A 21,914-nucleotide genomic window follows, 5' to 3' on the forward strand; every position below is an offset into this window, starting at 1 on the left:
GCACTGAAGGCTGGACTCTGGGTGACGGCTCGGGCAGCCTGCAGTACACTCAGCTGACCCTGGCATTTGAAAGCAGCTGAGCACTAGGAACAGTTTTGCTCTGAAGTCTCTAAGGGTGGCCACCAATTAAGAATGAATATTCCCATTTAGTATGGAGAAAACCAAGCCTGCCTTATCCTCTAACAATAGGAATAAAAATCCCGACAATCTTCAAATAGCATAAAAGCCACTGTTGATCCCGCCTACTCAGGCTGTCAGTCCACACGCACACACCAATGACAGGCCTTGGATTTATAACTGTCCCGTGGAAACCACAAATGCTAAGAGTGTGTTTACACCCATAGACAGTTAAAAGTTTGCTCTGGTCCTGAATCAAAATGTACTTTAGATTGTATTAGTAAGAGCTGCCTACAGGTGCTTTTTACAACTTCAGGCAGACGGAAGGCTTAAAGACTATGCATGCGGCTTTACCTTTTACTACAAAAACCATCCCTTCGGCATGAATAATTTGAATTATCTAACAGCATGAACCAAATGACTTTTAAATTACCAAATTAGCACATTATGTTATCCTGAATTATGCTAAAATTAAATTTTTTCCCAAAAGATAAAAGAATGTTCCCACAAGTCAGAGGGTGATTTTGTTGTTTTCTTTTCCTTTCTTTCTCTCTTTTTTAAATATTACCTATAATAACAGTACAATTTTTTTGGAAGTGGGATTTCTTGAATTGTGCTTATCTAAAAGAAACAGCTTTTCTTCTGCCATAGTGAAATTCCTCTCAAATTCTTCCCTGTGGCTGTCCTGGTCCTTCATCTAGTCTTCAAGACCTGCTGTGGCCTAGCTCATTCTCCTGTCTGTATTCTCTACTTCTCAGGTCTCTCGAAGCATAAAGAAAGCACACAGAAGTCTTCTGTCTCCCACTTTTCCTTTCTTGCATTTACAAGAACATCTCCCATTCTGAAGACAGGTATCTGCCAATGAGCTTGGTCTCTTTATTGAATGCCAAAGCCAGCTTCTTTCTCTTACAATCACTTGGTATGCCAATCCAGTGCCAATTAAGATGGCTCCTTAGAGTTGATGGGAACACGGCCCTGTTTCTCTGCTTCTTCATGTGTGGCATGTATTTTCAAAGTCAGCCTAGGTCCATGCTAGCTTGGGGCTCCCTCCACCCGTCATGTTAATGCTATGGGCAGAAGGAGGGAAATGTACTGTTAAGAGGCAGAATTCCTCAAGCCAATTATATCAAGTAGAGTTCACGTAAGCCAAGAAAAAAAATGATGTGCCAACTGGGCAGCACCCAGAAACCAGGGCAGTTCCTGAGAACAATGGTAACAGCCTGCATTTGAAGAAAACGCAGAAGAGGCATATAGAAAACAACTTAGTGGACGGAAGCTTAGTCAAGTGCCCAGCCAGTTGGCTAGACAGCCCAACCTTTACTATGAGTGAATTCACATTGGTTTAGGTTGGCAGTGCAAGAGCCTGTTCCAAATCAATGGCTCCCGACCAATGTCATTAAACAGCAGGAAGGACCCTATCAGACAGTCCCCTATGACATTTCTGCTTGTATTGGCATTACTCACTGCCACATGTCTTCACAAAGGAAGTTGGAAAACACAGGTTTTCATGAAATATAGTGTGATTATTTTTCCCCGTAAGAACCACACTGCCCTGAGTTCTAACACTAAGCACAAAGCACAGAATGAATCCTGGGAGACAACTAGCTCATCAACTCATGAAGGAAGCATGGGGTGAGGATGAATGAAAAGTCTTAGCAATCAGAAACCAGGCAAACAAACAAACAAACATGACATACTCTAGGGAAACAAAAGGAGTAATTGCACAGGATGATGGCAGCCGAAAGGGACAAAGAGTCATCCAGGGACTAGCAAGGTAGAATGCCAGAGGATCAAGGTGGAGGAAACAGGGGAGAGGTGGGACAAGCCATGGGTGGCCCCTTTGGAGCTGTGGCCACACACCCCGCTATCTTGAAGTTGTTTTTAATGAATTTTAATTAGCTAGATCGCCCTCACTTGTACATTTATTTTTCACCAAGCTGTACCCAGGCTTCATGCCCACTTCCCAGGGTGATTTCATCCATCCCCATCTTACCTAGTTCATATAATGCATTTGACTATGTGTTAGTGTTTCTTCTGAGCTCCAGACCTACTTTCTAAATGCTCCAGTGTCACCCCAAATTCAGTTTGTCCACGCTAGGATGCTCCAGAGCATTTCAGGTCAACTATGCAGGCAACTAGAGCTCTTGGCAGTCTCCACCCCACTCCTTTCTCTGTCAAAGTCATGGCCAACTCACCATCACTTCGCTGGGCATTTGGAAGTTCATCTTAGATTCCTGTCCTCCTTCCCACTTCCCATGCCAGTCACGGTGTCTAGTCGTCTTCACCTGATCTGTATTCTTGAATTCCTCATCTCTCAGTCCCACAACACACTGTGGTAACTGACCATCTCACCTAAAGAAATGGACTTAAGGTTGTGTCCCTAGCGCATACCTCACTCCTGTCCCTCTTCCTCACAGCTACTAGAAACATCTTTTTACAGTAAATCATATGTCAGTGGTTTCTGGCTTTGAGAGTCCATCCTTTGCATACTAGCTTGGTAGCAACAGAGCTGAAAGACAGAGCATGTGTGGGATTGAGAGTCCAGTGGTCCTAGCGGGACCCCCAGAGCTGTCTTCTTGACTTCTGGCAAGTTATTTAACCCTTTCACCTGTAAAATGGGAGTGATAGAACCTAAAGGGTCTCAGGAGAGCCTTGTAGATGAAAGAAAATGGTACCTAAGAATGTTCAGAATTCTGTCTGCTGCACAGAACATTTTCAGTAACTATTAACCATTTCATTGCGAAGACATTAAGTCCAGATTCACTAGCATGATGTATAAGTCTTCATGGTCACAGCCTAATCTAGCCTTCCCGTTGTTCTTTGTAATAACAATCTTTTCACCATTCACTGAAGGTTCCCTACCCTTTCATGCCTGCACGTGGAAACACACCAGTATTTTCATTTTCTCTCTAACTTCGTATCTTTGCTATGGTAGTTTTCTGTGCCATCTGATACAGCAACGTCTGAATACTTGATTTGATTTAGTTCAATTGTAAAGCTGATAGTGCTGGGGATGAAATGTGGAGACGAAGTGTTTCAGAGTTCACATTTGCCTATGTATGAATATTCAGAAAGTTCCTGCAGACAGAACAGCAGGTCACTGGGTACAGCTTGGCTTTGAGCACGCACTGCAGGAAACGGCACAAACAACCCAGTCCCAGATAAAACCTCCGTCTCAGATTTAATGGTGTTGGCTTAATGTATATCAACACTCTCTAGTAGCATTGCGAGCCTTCTGCTCCAAAATCAAAGGTCACCATATTGTTTGTTGGGGAGGGGGAGTTCAAGTTAAGTGCTCAGACCAATGAAACATTAAACAAGTGCACCTGCATTTTCGCAGCAAATAATTCCAGTGGGGATTTCACGTTGCTGTGGATACAAAGGGAGGAAACAGCTCAAAGATACTTGTAAAGCAGGGAGGGATTAGAGTATCCAGGGAAATAAGTAAAAGGTATTGAGTTTCATTCCGAGTTTCAGGAGGACAGCTACAAAATTAGGTCTAAACATCCTTATCCTGAAAATAAAGAGGAGCACACTGCCAGTTTACTGTGAGCAAGAAAAGGACACATAAAACTTTTCTCATTGCTTGTCAATCTGCCAGGCATTCACTCATTAATTTTTATATTTTCTTCTGGCTCTGTGTGTGTGTGTGTGTGTGTGTGCATGTGTATGCGTGTGTGTGACAAAGGCAGTCAGCCAAAGTGAATGATTTAATTAACTGCTTTTATTAATGCTTCTATTTGAACAAACAGATAATGTAGAGGAAAAATAATCACCTCACATCCATATAAATGTTTCAATTTAATTTATTAAAATCTCTGCTTTCAGAATTGTTCAAGACAGTGACAAAAATATTTTCCAGATGACAAAAAAATCCTAGCTCAAAATCAATATGTGACCAGACTAGCAATTTTACAAATCAAAAAACAGCTCAGCTTCAACTTAGTCTTAAAGATATATGATAATAGCACACAACAAATTTTTTAAATGCTATACATGGGAGGTAAAGGTTGGGGTTGTTGTGAATTTCCACAATTGGAAGACAAAAGTATTGAAAAACAAGTCAGAACGGAGATTCATTATAAGTGTGGGGTAGAGTTGGAGAATCCACCAGCTTTTCTCTGGAAAAAATTAACCTTCAGTGCTTTTCGAGTGTGCGTGTGTGTGTGTGCATCGTTTGATGTTTAAACCAAGAGACTTTTTGACACATCTCAAGGTACTTGTTTCATTTTTGTTGGGCTAGTAAAGTGGCCGTGGCTGCATCGTGGCCAGAGTTGTCAGCAATGGCAAATTATGGCTGCCAGGGGAGACCAGAGAGAGAGTCAAATGGGAGGACTGAGGGGAGGAGCCTGAGCACAGTGACAGAGAATGAAGGCTTAGGTGGGTGAGGAGGACTGAGAGGAGGAGTCTGAGCACAGTGCCGGAGAGTGAAGGCTTATGTGGATGAGGCAAACGCTGAAGCTTTCCTGTGACCTCTCTCTAGTTTTGGGGAAGCTTTGCAACTGAGATGGAATCTGGAGAAAGGAGACAGTGAGCAGCCCCCACGAGCCTTCCCTGAACTCAGGCATCTTCTCAGGGAGTGACTTGGGTGCCCTCTGGAGTCCCCATGAACCTGGCAGGGAAGGGGCATGACAGCCAAAGTCATAGTGTATGGGAAATATCTGGAGATTAAGAATGTTAGGTGAAACATTATGCTCCAGTGCTCAAAAGTAACTCATGAGTTCTTAATTTAAAAAAAAAAAAATCCTGTTTGAAAAATGATGAGAATAAAATTTGGAGACTCCAGCAAAACATATTAAAATGAATTGAATCTGTTTTTCCTTATAATTTAAATAAGAAATGATTAATAATGATTTCATACATAGATGCTTTGAGTACACATTAAATACATACAAGCTATAAATATCAAGATGCCATCAATAAGACAAACCAGAAAAATCTCTGTACACAAGAAATACAAAACACAAGGCACAAATCAGTCAGGTTCATACGACCAAGGACAAAGCATTATGGGACTAGAGAGCCAGTGACATTACTTCTGATTATGAGGAAGGGTTCATATTTTGGGCAAGTAGTGGCCATTAGTAAGGCTTTATTAACACCATATGGGCCGCTTCCTCATGCTTGGCAGTTACTTCTTGGGCTCCGCTCTTAACTGGTGATCAGTTCAGCATGTGGTTTTGTAAAATTCTTTCTACTAGGTCCAATTTATATGTAAATCCCGAGACCTGGATAATGACTTCAGCTACATAATGTCAATGATGGCATGGTAATTAGGCTTGGTAGGCACTAAAGTAATGATGTAAGTTAGAAGTTACATGATTTCCTGAGAATTAGAAAATGTGGTTTGGAAAACAAACCCATAAAGTAGTTTACCTACAATGAACAATTATAGGGGGGAAATTGTTCCCTTCTAAGTATGTCTGTCAGCTTTGAGGAAATGTCTACAAAAAATGGTTCCTGAACCCAGCTGCACTGCAAAATTATCTGCAGTCTGTCAAACACACATATCCCTAGAATCCACTCCATCCCCACTGAATTAGAACACCAGGAACCGCCATGGGGGCCCAGAAACTATATATCCATAGCCCTCTTCATCCCCACCCCAGTGGCTCACCTATACAAAATACAGTCTGGAGCTTCTACCATCTGTAACTTATAGAAAGATCACACAACATTAACCAGAGGTCTAGGAAGCAATTTTCTACATCACACATTCTTAAAATAAAATAAGGAAATTCAAAGGTTCCTTTTTTTTAAGCCCAAATACCTTACTATACTAGTAATTTTGCATCATTTCTTTGAAAGGAATTATCTTCCATGTACTATAGTTTGGAGATAAACATGGTCTTTCAAGCCATTTTCTCAGTAGATGGTCTCATCTGGTCTGGGTTCACACAGTGACTCACAGAAGCCCCACCACCCAGAAAGGATGGCCACTGGCTTCAGTTTACATCTTCAATGTTCCCCACAGGCCAGATGAAGGAGGTGGGAAAGGAAGGGGGAGGAAAGAAGGAAGAAAGAAAGGGAGAAACGAAGAAAGGAAAGGAAAAAGAAAAGGAAGAAATAAGGGAAGGAAACATGAAAAGGAAGAAGGGAGGAAGAAGAGAAGGAAGAAAGGCTGGCCAGATCCTAAGGAATGAGCTTTTGAAAGTTAGCCGTAGCCTTTTCTTCTTCTCTGCCCCCTGGCCACCTTGAGCTGACACCTGTACCATCACGTGCTCCCTGCAATAATTTCCTTCACCAAAGCTCAGAGTGACAAAGCCAAGAGACCATAAACTCAAACCTCGGAAACTGAAACCCCACATAAACCTTTCCTCTTTTTCAGGAGATTTTTCTTGAGTGCTCTGTCACAGTGCTGGGACTCTGAGGAGCACTCCACCTTTCACTGGAGGGCCTCCCAGGCCTGTGGCTTCAGGCCCAGATCTTTCTGTGCCTCTCCTCCAAAGTTCTATCCAACATCAAGAGATAGGAGGGGCCTGTTTGACAGTCCCAGAAGAGCACCTGTGTGTGGTTTTGGTTGCATCAGGATAAATAATACAACTGGAGGTGGATAGTCCTTCTGTACGAACTTTCACAGACATCCCAAGTAAGCTGTTCTCAGAGCAGAGTGACCTTTAGATTCACCCCAGATTTCTGACTTGATTGTGACAGACACTAGAGTCTACACCTCACACAGGCTCCAGGAAACATGGAAAGTGCTGGGCAGGAGATCACAGCTTTGACTTCTGGTACAAAGAACAAATAATGAACTGTATTTGTCAACACATCTTTTTCAATCCTAGTAAAAATTTCTTGTGACATTGTAGGGGTGATGGGAGTCTCTTTACAGCCACAAGAGTGGCACAAAACATTCTCTTTGCCAGACCCTTGCCTTTCCACTGCCTCTGTTTATGCTTGTCTGCTTTGAAAAGGGCAACAATAAGAATGCTGATAAGAAATAAGTAATCAGGTAAGGAAACTAAGACACATGAGGGCTACTGTAGTTGATGATCTGGGGTCTGCCCACATGATCTTAGCCTGCCTGGTCACCTGCAAATGGTTCTCTGGCTAACAGCATTCCCCTACCTCTGTCTGCCAAAAGGCATTCTCTAAATGTGGGAGCTAAAGGAAGATGCTGGGAGAACAGTCAGGATGCTAATCAACAATCAGAACAGGATGATACCAGAGCATTCTCACACCACAGAGAGACCATTTTTAGCAGTCTCTCTGCAAGAGCTCTGACAGGATAGGGACCTCGGCTACCCGGCTGCTCAGAGGCTGACTGACAATGTTTAGCAGGAGAAGCTTTCTTCCCTCCCTTGTCTATTAACTGTGTTGTCAGGCAGTTTCCAAGACTATCCCATACCATACCCTAGTTCTTTGTTTTCAGCTCATTTTGAAGGAACAAAATCCAAGACAGCAGGTGATTCTATTATTTTAAAAGTATCCAATAGTGGAAGATGGGAATGAAGCGAGCTGAGCACAGTACTCAGTTCCTGGGTGCCTGGGATTATAAATAATACATCTCATGCCTAGCACCCTTAACTCCAAAGAAGTATCAAGAATCTATAAAAATGGTGATAAGCTAACCTCTGCCTTGAAAAAGGCATAATACTGACAAAAAAAGGACTGTACTTTGGGGGGGGGGGTGTCTAAGAGTGTGTAACTTGGTATCCAGAGACAGAAAATGCTTCTCCCAAAGGGAGCAGGAATAATCACTTCAGCAAATGAAGATATTTTATTTAATATTAACTACATTTAAATATGTAGTTAGGAAGCCTTGTTAGGATGTGACCAGGTGTCCCAGATCATTCTTTTCTGATGGTTCAGTGTCTGTTATTCTGCTGCAGGGGGTTGGGGGATGGGAGGCTGAGCCACTGGGCTTAGCATGCTCTCCCCACTCTAGCCCCGCCCATCCCCAGTTACCAGACTGGCCTCAGTATGGGTCCCTGGTGATCTCCCTGTGGTTCCAACACCACAACAGGGCAAGATGCGACCTGCCCCTCCATTTCCCGTCTCAAGTGTCTGCCTGCTCCCTGGGCCCTAGGGAAGGTGATATGAGCATGCCATCACCCTGCTTTAGCCCTGGTGTGAATAGAGCACACAGGGGGCACACACCCACAGGACAGGACACTTGCAATCAGCTTGTTCATGGGGGTTGGCTCTGAGATCAGCAAGCAAGCACTGACTATTATTAGTCACCTAATTAGTGACAGGCCACACTGAAGGTTTCAGATGTCCTTAGACAAACATAAAGATAAAGCATGTAATTAGGCCGACGGCCCTAGGCTGGCTGCTGCCAGTGCCCACAGCTGGGCCGGATACTGAGTGAATAGTGTGACCTGGTATCAGGGTAATGGTCCACTTGGAGTCAGAGCTGTGAAACTTCCTGGTTCTAAGCTATTCTTTACTTCAGTTTGCTCAGCCAGATCAGGGATCAATATCTACGCTAGGGCATTGGAAGCTCAGTCCATTCATGGGTTGATTTGGATTTTGTTGTTGTCATTTCTTTTGGGAAAGTGTCTCAGTCTGTAATTCTGACTGGCCTGGAATTCAGGGATCTGCCTACTTCTGCCTCCTGAGTATGGGGATTAAAGGTATACATCACCATGATTGACCTGGTCATTTTTGAGCAAACTTTTCTCGGTACTAGTAACAGGAGGAACGGTATAGGCTCTACAGGCATCCACCAGCACGTCTTGTGATCACAGTGCATGTTTGTCTATCACACAGAGGATCATGGGCTGTTTCCATTCAATATTCTGCAACGGATCATTTCTACACTTTTTTCTAGCACCATCTTTAGGCTAGCTCTTCAAGAAATTTATTTGCCTTGGAATTGACTTAGGAAGGCTTTGAAATTAATGGAGAAAATGACTTATGTAATATGAGAAAATATCATAAGATGCAGGAGCACAGAGACAGCCATAGTGGAACAGGATACTATAGTAACTACTTCAACTCAGTGAGTTTGTGTCGAAGATAGAGAAAAGGCCATTGTTGTGAAAGGCCATTGTTGTGGGAGAAAATGCATTGAATTGGGATTCTGTGGCTGGAGGCTGAGGCTGTCGACATCCAGTGAGCTTAAAGGCGACACTCACACCCCTGGTCTGTAGACCAGGCGGTGAAGAGGAATAGAAAAACAGGACAAGTTTAAAGACCCAGCTCCAGCCTCCACACCCTTCACTGGCACAGCACTTCCATATTCCATCTGAGGAGTTCAGCTGGGCCACATTAGGTGCACAGGATGAGCAATAAAAGTCTATTTACCAAGCAAATAGAAAATGCAAATAAGCCAGCGTAATGCAAGTACTCTGATGATTCATAAAGTAGACTTCCAATCACAGTTATTCAAAAGAGATAATGAGGGCCACTATATAACAGGTCTGCGCAAAAGGAATTGCAGTTTCAGACCATGAATGTTAAATTATTATAACTAGACTCAAACACACCTTCATTAACTAAAATAGGAACCATTGTAATCCACACATTTTTATCAATGAAAAACAAGGTGGTTTTTAGTTTAGTTTAGGGTTTTTTTTGTTTTGTTTTGTTTTGTTTTGTTTTTTTTAATTCGTGTAGTGTAGAAATCCATGACTCAGGACTTGGAGATCTCTTCAAGCATTTCTGGCATCTCACTGGCTGTGGAAACATTTTCCCTGCAGAAAGCTGTCAAGATGCTTGAAGAAGTGATGGTGCGTGATAGATGAAGTGAATGCGGCGAGACCTTGTAGCCCAATTCACTTCCCTTTTGGAGAGCTGGTTGTGTCAGTGTGACTGGGAACTATGGAGAAGAATCGGGTCCAGAGTGTTGACCACTGCTGGCTGCAGGTGAGGAAGCTTCAGTGCACCTCACTGATTTCCTGAGCACTCCTCTCGGAGAGAATGGTTTCAGTGGAGTCAGAGGACCGCAGTGGATCAGAGGGCGGTAGACACCAAATAGTGCCTGCCCTGCCATGTTCTGCACACTTAGCTTTGAGAAAGCTTTGGAACTAACTCAAGACAGTTGTCACATATGATCCAGTTCCTGTCACAAGTCACAACCTAACTGAAAAAAACGGGTCATTGTTCTTCTATAGGTTAAGACAGGGTGACATTTACTTACGGAGTCTTCCCACTCCAGCTTGCTGCAGGTGCCAGGCGTTGCGTGGCCTGCACTGAGTCCTCTGACAGTGTCTCAGGTAAAAGAGTCTGCTTTGATAACTGCTCTCAACCGGCCCAGCTCAACTTCCGGTGTGGCCACCAGGCGCCTCACCTCCTTTTGCAGCCCTGCTGGGCCCGCGGCACTTCCCGTTCACTGGGTTCTGGGCCGGACACCTTGTTGGTGTAAGTTGTCTCGTTCACTTTAAGAACTTTTTTGAACTCACGTAAGAATATTGTTCAAATTTGCTTTTGGTTTAACATTATTTTCAAAGTATAAAATAAATATGAAATAAACAGAGAGTAGTAAGTATCAGCAAAAGAAAAGCTCATGAGAGTGACCTATAAAATAACCACATTTACTGAAAAACTCATTCCAATGTCAAATGACAAATTTCAGTAACGCAAAACTGTAACCACTTTTGAACTAGACTAATATTAACAAAGGGAACAATTCACGAAGACACAGCACAGATACAAAAATTCTCAATACTTGTGAGCCAAATTCAAGAGCATATTAAGGAGATCACACACCATGACCAAGGTAGTTTCATTCCAGAGATACAAGTATAGTTCTGCAGACACAAATTGATAGGTGTATGTAGGCACATATTATGTTGAAAGATATAAATCACATGATCAACACCAATAAATGCATAAAAGACCTTTGATCAAGTTAACATTCCTCCATGATAAAAGCCCTAGAAAAACTACTAACAGAAGGCATATGCACCAAAATAATAAAGGGAGTATATAACAAATCTACAGCCAACACTGAGCTAAATGAAAAAAGAGAGAAAGCAAGCCTTTAATCTAAATTCAGAAACATAGTACACTTTTTCCACTCTTCTCCAACACAGTGCTTCAAGTCTTATCTAGAGTGAGATGTGAAATAGAAAATAAAAACATCAGAAATAAGAGAAGTAGCCAAATTATCTCAATTTAAAAACAATATAATCTGTTCTTAAAAGACACTGAAGACTCCACCAGGGAAACTCCTAGATCTAAGGAACACCTTCAGCCAATTAGCAGAACATAAAACCAACATATAAAAACCACTAGTTTTCCTATATACCAGTAAGGAAACTGCCAAGAAAAAAATGAGGGAAAAATGAGCCATTTGTGATATCTTAAAAACAAAACAAAAACAAAAGCGGGGAAGTTAAAGTCCTCTGCAATAAAAACTATTTTATTTTATTGTGTGTGGGGGGGTGTATGCATGAGAGGCCAGAGGACACCCTCAGTGTCTTGTTTTGTCACTTCCATGGTATTCCACTGACAGAGTCTCTCGGAGCCTGGAGCTGGGCTGGTGGCCCCCCAGCCTAGGGGAGCTTACTATCATTAAGACTAGAAATGGCAACAGATGTAGGTGAGATTGTGAGAAAAGAGAAGCCCTTAATTACTGTAGATGGGAATGTAAGTTGGCATGGCCACTATGAAAACCAGTATAGAGGTTCCTCAAAAACCTAAAAGCGGAATTACCATATGCTCTGCCCCTGCTGCACTGGGGGATGTATACCCAAAGCAAGAGCATGGCCCAGAGACACCTGTGCATCCCTGCTCAGCATGCCTTATCCACACCAACCCCGATATGGAGCCAGCCCAGACGCTTATCTGCAGGCGAACGGAAGAAGGAATTGTACAGTATGGACACAGTGGGCTTTTACTCGGTCTTAAAGAGGAGTGAAAGTATATCATTCGTAGGATATAACGATGGAGCTGAGATATTCATGTTAAGCAAAATATAGGCCAAACTCAGAAAGAGAGATGTCATGTTTTCTCTCGTATGTAGAACACACACATCCATATTTATAAACACATTCATGCATATATACATGAAATGAAGGCAGGAGAGCTATGAGGTGAAAAAAAAGGATTTAAGGGGAAGAGTAGGGGTAACAAAGAAATGTAATAGAAGAGAAGAAAGATAAAATACTTTTCTTTAATGTGAAATCTAGATTTAAATATAAGTATGTGTGTGTGTATATATGTTCACACACATGTGGAATGAAAGCAGAAGGGAGACGATTTGAGGCGGGAGAAAGGGGACCCGTGAGAGGGGGAAGGATGATGTGGGGTGGCAGTGTGGGGCAGGTTTGAAGAAAGTAGACTGATACAAGTGTATGAAATTTTCATAATGGAAGGCATTATTTTATACCTCAACTAAAACACTAGTAAAAATAAATAGCAAATAAAGTCTGACACTACCCCCTACTTGAGATGGGGTTTTGCTGTGTATTACAGGCCTGCAGTCACTGTGTAGCCCTAGCTAGCCTGGAACTCTAGGCAATCCTCCTGCCTCAGCCTGAGTGTTGGAATTACAGGCTGAGATGCTGTCTTTTAGTCTCACTTTCTTTGTGAGCAATGCCTCCTGCTCCCTCAGAAGGGCTCCCGATCTTCACTGGGATACTCTGTTTCTGACTCTAGTGTTGACCTGATAGCTGACTGGTGCTTTTTAATCTGAGAATAAGGAGTTCTTTCCAGCCTTGCCTAGGGCTGGCCATGTTCCCTGCCTAGGGCTGCAAAACCTGGAGGGTTCCATGCTGAGACACTCCATCAGCACGGATGAGGACAGGGTGGCTCTCTGGGCCCCATGCTTCAGCGCTGGTTGGCAGTACAGGTGGGCTAACTGTCAGTGATGTTCTTTCTCCATTTCTCAATGACTGAAGTTCTAAAGATCTTCCTCAGAGCAGTGCTGACAAGAATGTAAGAGAAACAGCCAGATGTCCCCAGCCACAAGCTTTCTGTCCCAAAGAGCCAGGCAGTCCCATCAAAACTACAGCTTAAGAGTAATACAGGGCCGTCCTCTGGATGTCCTAAGCATTGTGAAATACATCCACAGTTCCCAGTGGCTGTATCTTCGGGCCTGCCCACCCCATCAATCTTGTACACCAGTCTTCTACACCAAAAAGCTGGCATTTTTTTCTTCCTTCATGTCCCCCATCCCATCTCTCCTTTCCTAGATCACTTGCTGGCTCACAAAGAGGCCTGTGCCATAGCAGAGCTGAGGGTAGGAAAAAAGGCTAAAACACCTAGGCAGATGATGCCTTCCTGGCTCTCCTTGGCTCTCCTCCCAGCTGCTTCCCTAGAGTGCCCTTGGGACGACTCGGATGCAAAGGACTTGGAAGATAACAGAAATCACCTGCACCTCTCTTTACCCTGCATGACCTTGCACCACGACCCATGGGGCTCCTGGCAGCTGCATGAAGAGCTGAGAGCAGGACTTCCAACTCCTCCTCCGGCTGGTGCTGGAGGAGCCACTAGGCTAGGCCCCGGGGGAAGCAGAGGACTAGGCTATGGTGTGTGCGTCCAGGGAAGCACCTGCCACATCTTCTGGTATTGGTGACTGTAGAGGTCATGCCATAGGAAAGATGCAGGCCAAACAACCACAGACAGGAGGGTGTGTCCCCACAGTCACATGGAAGGACTGCAGCTAAGGTTCAGATAGAACTTTAGAATCACCATCATCATCATCCTCAAACAGGTGTGGTAGCACATGCCTGTAATCCCAGAAAATTAGAAGATGATAAAAGGGAATCATATGTTTGAGGCCATGCTGAAAAACACAGTGAGAGTATACCCATTAAAATCTTTTTTCAAATCTGACCTCCTAATCTCCTGCACTCTCCCACAGCCTGGGACATACTGGGTGCTGACTTCAAGCAAAGCACTTTAGCTATCTCACACTGCCCAAGCCTTGGCAAGGTTGGCGATAGTTAGAGCAGAGAGTGTGCACCAACCGCTTTGAAAGAAAGGAGTGTGTACTTTGCCATTTCTTACATGGAAAAAAATGTCAGAGCAAAGATTATCTGTTATGATGGGAGACAACAAGACTGCCAAGTCTGGAAGAAGGGAGGTCTGAGCTAGGCTTTGCATGACTCTTCAGAAAAGCACACGTTAAGTCTAACATGGTAGCTCATGGGCCCAGGCAAGGCACCATCCCACCCTAAATCTTGCTTCTAAAATGTAACCCTCATGGGTAGGTAGCGTTTGGTGAAACGTCTTTAATTTCATTGCAGGCCGAATCGTGTATAAATTTAGTTCAAGTGGCAACTAAACCAGTAAAATGAAATATGTAGTAAGTTACTATGGTGACTGCTAATTTAAAATAATTAGAGAAAATAATGAGAAAACTATTTCCTCTCTCAAGGATTAGAGATGTGTAAGCGGATACCAGCCTCCTTCTAGTGAGCATAATCTCTATAATGAAGACAGAGAACCGAGAGTGCTTTAAAAGCGTCTCTCTGATGAGGAATTTAATCAACCCGGTACTTACACGAGAACATATATTTGTTGTTATTGAATCTCCCTCAATTCCATAGAAGGAAAATTACATGTGTATATCTTAATGTAATCATTTTAAGCAGAACATTATAAGTATTACAGCCAAATTAAGATTTAAGACCTGTTGATAATCATTTCTTGATTTCCCCAATTTCAAAACTCCACCCCACTAATTCATCATGCAGATATGGACCGCAGAAGGCTTGTTGTTAAGAGTCGTAGGAGCAGGGACCTGGCAGGAGAGTTACACACCCCAACTACAGCACAATATCCACAGAGGAGTGAATGCCCACCGTGTTCCTCGTGACTTCATTCTGGCCATGAAATGCTGCCAAATGGCCACAGGGTTGAGGCTCATGAGCTCTGCTGTGAACTGTAGTCACAGCGCACAGTGCGTTTCTGATAAACTGAGGTTGTGCTCTGAAGAGTCAAACAAGCTGGCAAGAAAGTTAAATGACAGACGGGTTCTTTTCTTTTTCCGGTTAATGTGCCATCAGATGAGCAAGTCACTCAGTGGGGTTGGCTTGACTTCCTATTAGGCAGGCATGGGCACTTGTTGGGGGGTCCTTAGGTAATTACCCAGAAGCCCCACTCATCTTCTGCGACTGCTAACTATTGGCTTCAAGAGGAATTACAGGGAGCTGGATTTTCCTGTCTCCTTCTGGCTTTTGAGCTCCCATATACACATACAGTAAATAAATATAATAAAAAAATGTGCTAGGTGTGGTGGCACACACCTTTAATGTTAGCCCCTGGAAGACAGAGGCAGGCAGATCTATGTGAGTCTAAGGCCATCAAGATCTAGCCAAGGCTAAAAAAACTATGAGTATATGGTGCATGAGTCACACTGCAGAATCTCAGGTTCACACGCCCACCCACTTTGGAGTTCCTGATTCAGTCTGCCTGGTGTGGGTTTTAGGAATCTAAATCCTTACCAAAGCTTCATGTGACTCTTATGATTGACTCAAGAAAGTACACACATGCAGAAGAGGAGCAGCAGAGGCTTTCTGGAAGGAGGCTGACTGTACCAATTTTATGCATTTTATGCCACACACTCTTTGCTGAGATACTCAAATATTCAACTGAGGTACAAAATAGTCACAAACAAAACATAAAACTAAATATAGCTGTGATCCAATGAGTACTACTGACAAATAATATTTCCTACCCCCTCTTACTTTTGGAATGTTCCACTGATTCATAAATCCACACAGCTGTGCAATGAGTTGGCAAACAAACTCAGTCTGTTTTCTTAAGTGGGGAGAGAGTTCCCCATGTTTGAACAATTACAAAGCATTACTAAACCCAATAACGGTTATGCAATTAAAGATGAATAAATAAAACGTACAAGAAACAAATTTTTATTTCTCAAAAATAAAAAGACAAATGACTGAATAAAATGAAAGAACTCACCAAAACACCAGTGTCTCTAGGAATGAAATTCCAACACTGGAAGCGCCAACCACAACAATTCTGGCGTTCACGGTGACTTTCGGCTCTAATGTCAGTTTTCTGTTTGTGTGGTTCAAGGCGTAACCCACCTGCAAGAAAACAGAGAGGGGAAAAGGAGAGGGAAATGTAGCTGAGTCAGAGCTCCAGATGAATGATTACAAGGAGTTACCAAACCAACCCTTAGCAGGAAGTCAACCTCAATCATGGCCAGGCAATGGTCACAGGAAAGTAGAGTCAAAGGTGTTTTCAGACATGAATGTGGTGCTGGAGGAATGGCTCAGTGGCAAACGACACTTGTTGCTTTTCCAGAGGACTGAGGTTCAGTTTCCAGCATCCACACCTGGCGACCCATTCCTCATCTAACTCCAGTCCCAGGGAGTCAGTCGCCTTCTGGCCCCCACGGGAACCTGCATGCATGTGGTACACACAAACTCCAACAGGCTCACACATTCACAGAAATTAAAAATACATATTTTTAAAAATTTAACAATAAAGTAACTTGCTTAGGCTCTGGCACAAAAAAGTGCTTTATTTGTCTTATTAATACATAGTTTATTAAGACCAACAGTCCTTAGTGACAGAGATGGCAATATAAATAATCCTACAAGACAGCTATTCCCTATCTTTCCTTATGTCCAAAATTTTGAGTGAAATTAAATTACATTACAAAGCCAAGAACATTCACTTATTCACTTGTGCAACTTTCACATCATTTAACACAGTCAGTACTTGGTAGTCAGCAGGTCCTTGATAGTACTTGTTGAAATGATAAATATTTGTTGAATGACAAAAATCTGTTAAATACTAAGGGCTCTTCAGTCTTTCAGGAGCCTCAGTATCAGGGAGGACTCTAAGAAACAAACTCAAAGAAATACCACCATAACTGTGGTCCCTTTAAAATCCACATCTCCAAAAAAAATGGTCCCATAGTTGCCTGGTTGATTTATTCTGAAGAGGCTGGACAAGAACAATCAAAGGCTTTATAGAGAGGGCATATAGGTAGAGGTGTAATTCTTGAAAGAAAATTATAGAACACAATGAAAATCATTGGTTCTATCTTTAACTCAAACACTCTTTTATTTGGCAATACTTGATACCATGTGTCTAATGTAGAGAGATGTTAATTCAGCGACATGGCTGCTCTGGCAAGAGGTCACATCCAAAGCCCTTCTAGGTTTATATGATCTAGCTGGAATGCAAACACACTCTGGCTTACAGTATGAGCTGGCTGGAATACAGATACACCCTTAGTACACACCTTTAATCCCAAACAATGACAGTAAGCTTAGTTTATAGAAGAAAGCAGGAATGTTTGAAAGTGATATCTAATTGAGAGATAGAGTGATGAACCAGAAAAAGATTTGACAGAATGAGTCAGAGATAGGGTACACCCAACTCTCATAAGAACAGGATGAGAAACAGAGGTAAGTTACTTAAGGGTAGTGCAGGGAGAGAGTGGCAGGTAGGGGAGAGGGAGTGAGAGTGGAGGAGAGAGAAGGAGGAGGAGACGGTATTTTTATTGAGAGTTTTTTACTGGGACAGTTTTACGGAGACAGGTTGCAGAGAGAACAAGCAAGGCACAGGTGAAGACAGAGCCACCCAAGAGAATGTGAAGGAGCCAGAAGATTAAAACATATTGCCAGAATTAGTTTGAGGCCAGGCAGAGCAATTCTGTCAGAAGTCAAGAGAAGCCAGTTTGAATCAGTCAGCTTGGCGAGGAGTGTAGGCCAGAACAGCTGAGTTGAACCAACCAGTGAGAGTTCAGAAAGAGCTAGAAAGGCTTGGGAACAGCTCTCGTCTCATCCCCTCATCTGAGTAAATAAAAACAATGTTTACAGTCTAGAGAATTATAGTTATAACTGACAGTTCTCCTAAGAATCAATGGAGGCCAGAGTCAGTGGAATAACTGTATCAATATTAAATGAGCAATAAAACATTCTTGGGTCAGAAGCTCTCATCCTAGCAAGTGAAATTCACTTTTCATTTTCTCAAAATCCTGAGCTCCTAGGAGTTGGGAGTCCAGTAGGCTGAAGGAGATCACTTTAAATTGTTATCCTGTTCACCCTTCAATGCCATGGGAAACATGACCTTAGGCTTTGCCATTCACAAGCTAACATCCAACATGGGGATAAGACCCCTACCCTCACCTTGTACAGTTCTAGTTAGTCTAACACTATGGAGGCTGAAAAAATATATATTCAAAGGGATTTTAAACAAAGTTAGAAGCATCTCAGTTCTCCATAGCTAATATTGCTAGTGCCTCTCGGCATTTTTCATTCCCCACCCCAACCTTTAAATTGACAACATGGATTTTGGAAGAGACTGGGCCTACATCCATCTTAAGAAAGGGTCTAATGGACAAATCACATAATCTTAATCCCTGCTCTACAACTGGTCCAGCATAAACATGTGACTTGAGTTGGCTGAGTCAAAGTGAAGCCCAGACCTGTTGTATGATTTAGAGATCAGAAGCCTTCCTGCTTTCTACATCACCCAAGATAGAACTGGGAAGCTTGACAGGGGCAGGTCATCATTAAGAACAGGATCCTTGGTTGGAACTCCAGGAGAATCACGGAGAAGTAGAACAGTAATTATTTTCAACTGCTTTCTGAAGCCCATGTTACATTTGGATTCCTTCATGGGATAAGCAATGAGTATCAGCCACACATGACTATCATCAGTCTTCGTAACAAACCGTTCCAAAGTACACTAGCTTAAAACTGTCACTTATTCTCACTCACAAAACTCTGGGTTAGTGCTGGGTGGTGGTGGCCTTTAATCCTAGCACTTGGGAGGCGAGGCAGGGGTATCTTTGTGAGTCAGAGACCAAGCCTGGTCTATAGAGCCAGTTCTAGGATAGCCAGAGCTACACAGAGAAACTCTGTCTCAGAACAAAAGCAAAAAAACCTCTGGGTTAGCAAGAAGTGTGCTGATCTAGGTCGGATTCAGCTGTAGCTATCTCCATCATGCAGATTCCTGATCAGCCTTATCTGTCTGCATATAGATATAAAATCTATCATATGTATCATATATCAATATATTATATACGTAATACATAAATGATAGCTGATAGATATCCTTTCACTGATAAGTTTCATAATCCCAACTCCTCCTTATCAATGATTAGCCTACCACATTAAACAAGCAGTCTAGGCTGGCCTAATCAGAGTGAAGCCCAGAGTTGTGTGACTTCACAAGATGCAGCTGTGAGTCCAAAATGGCTACTTATTCGCTGCCCACTCCCCAACTTCTGATGAGAGGCAATTAAGGCTTATTCCTATAGCAGCAATGGTAGAAGTGTTGGGAGGGCAGGCGAAATCAATGATGCTTCCTGTTTCTAGCCCAAACAAATCATATTCTGGAGCCCAGCACTCAGCTGGGTGATGTTACTCACCTCTAATGGAGGAGCATTAAATCGTAAAGCAAAGGGCACAGCCTGGGAAGAATGAAAGGTGGAAGTGACAGAGCTCCCTGTTTTTCCATCATTTAGGCCATTTTGTTTCTCGCATTTCAGGTTGACATATTTTAGGTTGACATATTTTCTATCAGAAAATGCAATTCTTCAAACAAACATCAGTTATGCAAGACACCAAGTTTATGCTGGTGTGTATGGTGTTCCAGGATTCCATACACACTGGCCTACTGTATATTCAGCTTAATTTCCATGACAAGCAGGCTAAAGGCTCACTTCATCTTGGGTTTGGTGGTTCAGAGGACGGGAAAGTAGGAGATGTGGAGGTTGTTATGATGGCATTTCATGGCAGGTCTAATTAACAGATTTAAAATGCAAGCATCTCAATAGGGTCAAAAGCCAAGCTTCCTTCCATTAGCAGGTAGGCTCTGATATTCTCCTCCACCGTGGGAAGTGTAAACTAGCACTGAGCTACAGGCAGTAATGAAATTCCCTCGTAAAGAATGAGACATCATTCATGAACCGGCTCCAGTATCACAGGCACAAAGGCCGCAGGGATGAGCAGAATGGCTTTTGTTTCCTCGAACAACAGCATTGACACCAACAGCTGCCAAGCCTCAGAAATCACCTTTCTAACTGCTAAATATGCAGAGTGGCTTTGGGGTGCCAAAAGTTAGTGATCAGTACCAGGTAGGGGTGGTGTGTTAGGGGAGGCAGCATGTATCACAACGGTGCTCCTGTAGGTCCAATTTTACCATTGTCAGATAAGATGAACGCTCCTGAAATAAGTGGGGGTGAGGGTGGAAGAGGCTCTTTTAAAAATTAGTAGATGGAGTTATAAATGTCTCAACGTTTTTCCTACCCAGCAAACAAGCCTCCCTCAGCAACAGTGACAAATGGGCAAACGCTGCTGCTTCTGCGTTTGAAAGGCTTGTTTTCCCTAGAAGCTAGAAGCAGGGTGCTGATCAAAAGCTCTTATTTTTATTTATTTATTTGTTTGTTTGTTTATTTATTTATTTAATGTCTCTCCGTACTGTTACGTTTGCATGGGAAAGAAAATAGGCGTGGTCTGGTGAGGTGTGCACATCTGTTAGCCAGAACACAGGAGGCTAAGGCAGAAGGGCCATTCGGGGCCACCGGGCAAGACCCTTTCTCAAGAGAACCAAGCAAAACATACAGGGAAGCCCCTCTAAGCCATGCTAGCTCATGTTTCTTTCACCTTGAGCATCTAACCCTGCCAAAAAAAAAAAAAGAAAGAAAATCCTCATGAGTGGGAAAGCCTATATGGGACCTGATTGCCTTAACCATATACGTCAAGTGAGAGCCTTATCTATAGACACTGGCTTTACTTATTTTATTTTTTAATACAGTCTCATGTAGCCCAGACTGGCTTCAAATTCACTATATAGAAAGACAAGGATGATCTTGAACTTCTGGTTTTCCTGCCTTCACGTCCCAAGTGTTGGGGTTACAGGTGTGTGCTGGCACAGCAGGCTATGTGCATGCGAGGCAAGCACCCCACCTACTCAGCTGCATCCCAACCCTTTGTCTTATATTTCAAACACAGAATTACACATACCTTATTATATACATACATACATATATATGTATGTTTTTGAGACAGGGTTGCTCTGTGTAGCCTTGGCTGTCCTGAACTCACTCTGTTAACCAGGCCAACATATTTCAAGAATAAACAGAGGGACTGTGATCTCATTATGTCCATAATACAGTGATGGTGTGGATGGGAACTCAGCTTCTTCATCTGCATCATGTCATAATATTCTTGATTGTATTTTCCTAGTGCTCCTGAGTTAGAATCTCAGACAAAGGGGTCATCCTCCCACTGGCATGATCACGGACTGCAGCAGGAAGAACTAACTTTAGTCCTTTTAAAGTTGAACTGCCTTTAAAATCCACATGAACTCTGGTAATGACTTTAAAACATCAACTTTAAATTCCAACCCTGAAATAGGAAAAGAAGTGATAATGTGGGAAATGCAGTTAAGATATTCCTGAGCTGAGCTTCCAGGCTGGGGAAATGTAGGGAAACACACAGCCCAGGTAAGGTAGGAGCTGAGAAGGGCTGAGATAAGAAATTGGGAAGAGAATCATCATTTCCTATGAATGTATGTGGCTAGAAGTCACTGGAGTCACTAGGAATAATTTTTGGTTTATTTTTTCACAGGTCATAGAACATGTGTGAAAGTCAGAAAACAACTTTCAGAAGTGTTTTCTAACCTTCCCCCACGTAAGTCCAGGAAACTGAACGTGGGCAACAATCTCACAGGTCCTGTTTGTTTTCTTTCTTTCGTACCATGATCCAAACTAGACTTCTTTGCTCTATGAGGCTAGGATTCCTTCTGTTTGCTGCTGCATTTGTTTCATCTTATCTAAACTCACCCTTCTGGTCCCTACATCTTGGGACGCTCAGGAACTGATGAAAGCTACTCTAACTTTGCATTTCACAAGCTTCCGTGTGTGTGTGTGTGTGTGTGTGTGTGTGTGTGTGTGTGTGTGTGTGTGTGTG

The 21,914-nt window shown here is 42.8% G+C and overlaps 1 protein-coding gene across 1 annotated transcript in view; it reads right to left on the reverse strand.

The window, feature by feature from the left end:
* The window catches only part of Cfap61 (cilia and flagella associated protein 61), a 256,849-nt gene that overhangs the window by 101,357 nt on the left and 133,578 nt on the right, over positions 1-21,914 (reverse strand). Inside the window, exon 18 of the mRNA XM_055602635.1 lies at positions 15,937-16,064. Coding sequence (XP_055458610.1) covers positions 15,937-16,064 — 128 coding nt within the window. The remainder of the gene's footprint in view (positions 1-15,936; positions 16,065-21,914) is intronic.

Source organism: Psammomys obesus, unplaced genomic scaffold, assembly GCF_907164565.1.
Source record: "Psammomys obesus unplaced genomic scaffold, mPsaObe1.curated_primary_1811, whole genome shotgun sequence".
NCBI classification, from domain to species: Eukaryota; Metazoa; Chordata; class Mammalia; order Rodentia; family Muridae; genus Psammomys; species Psammomys obesus.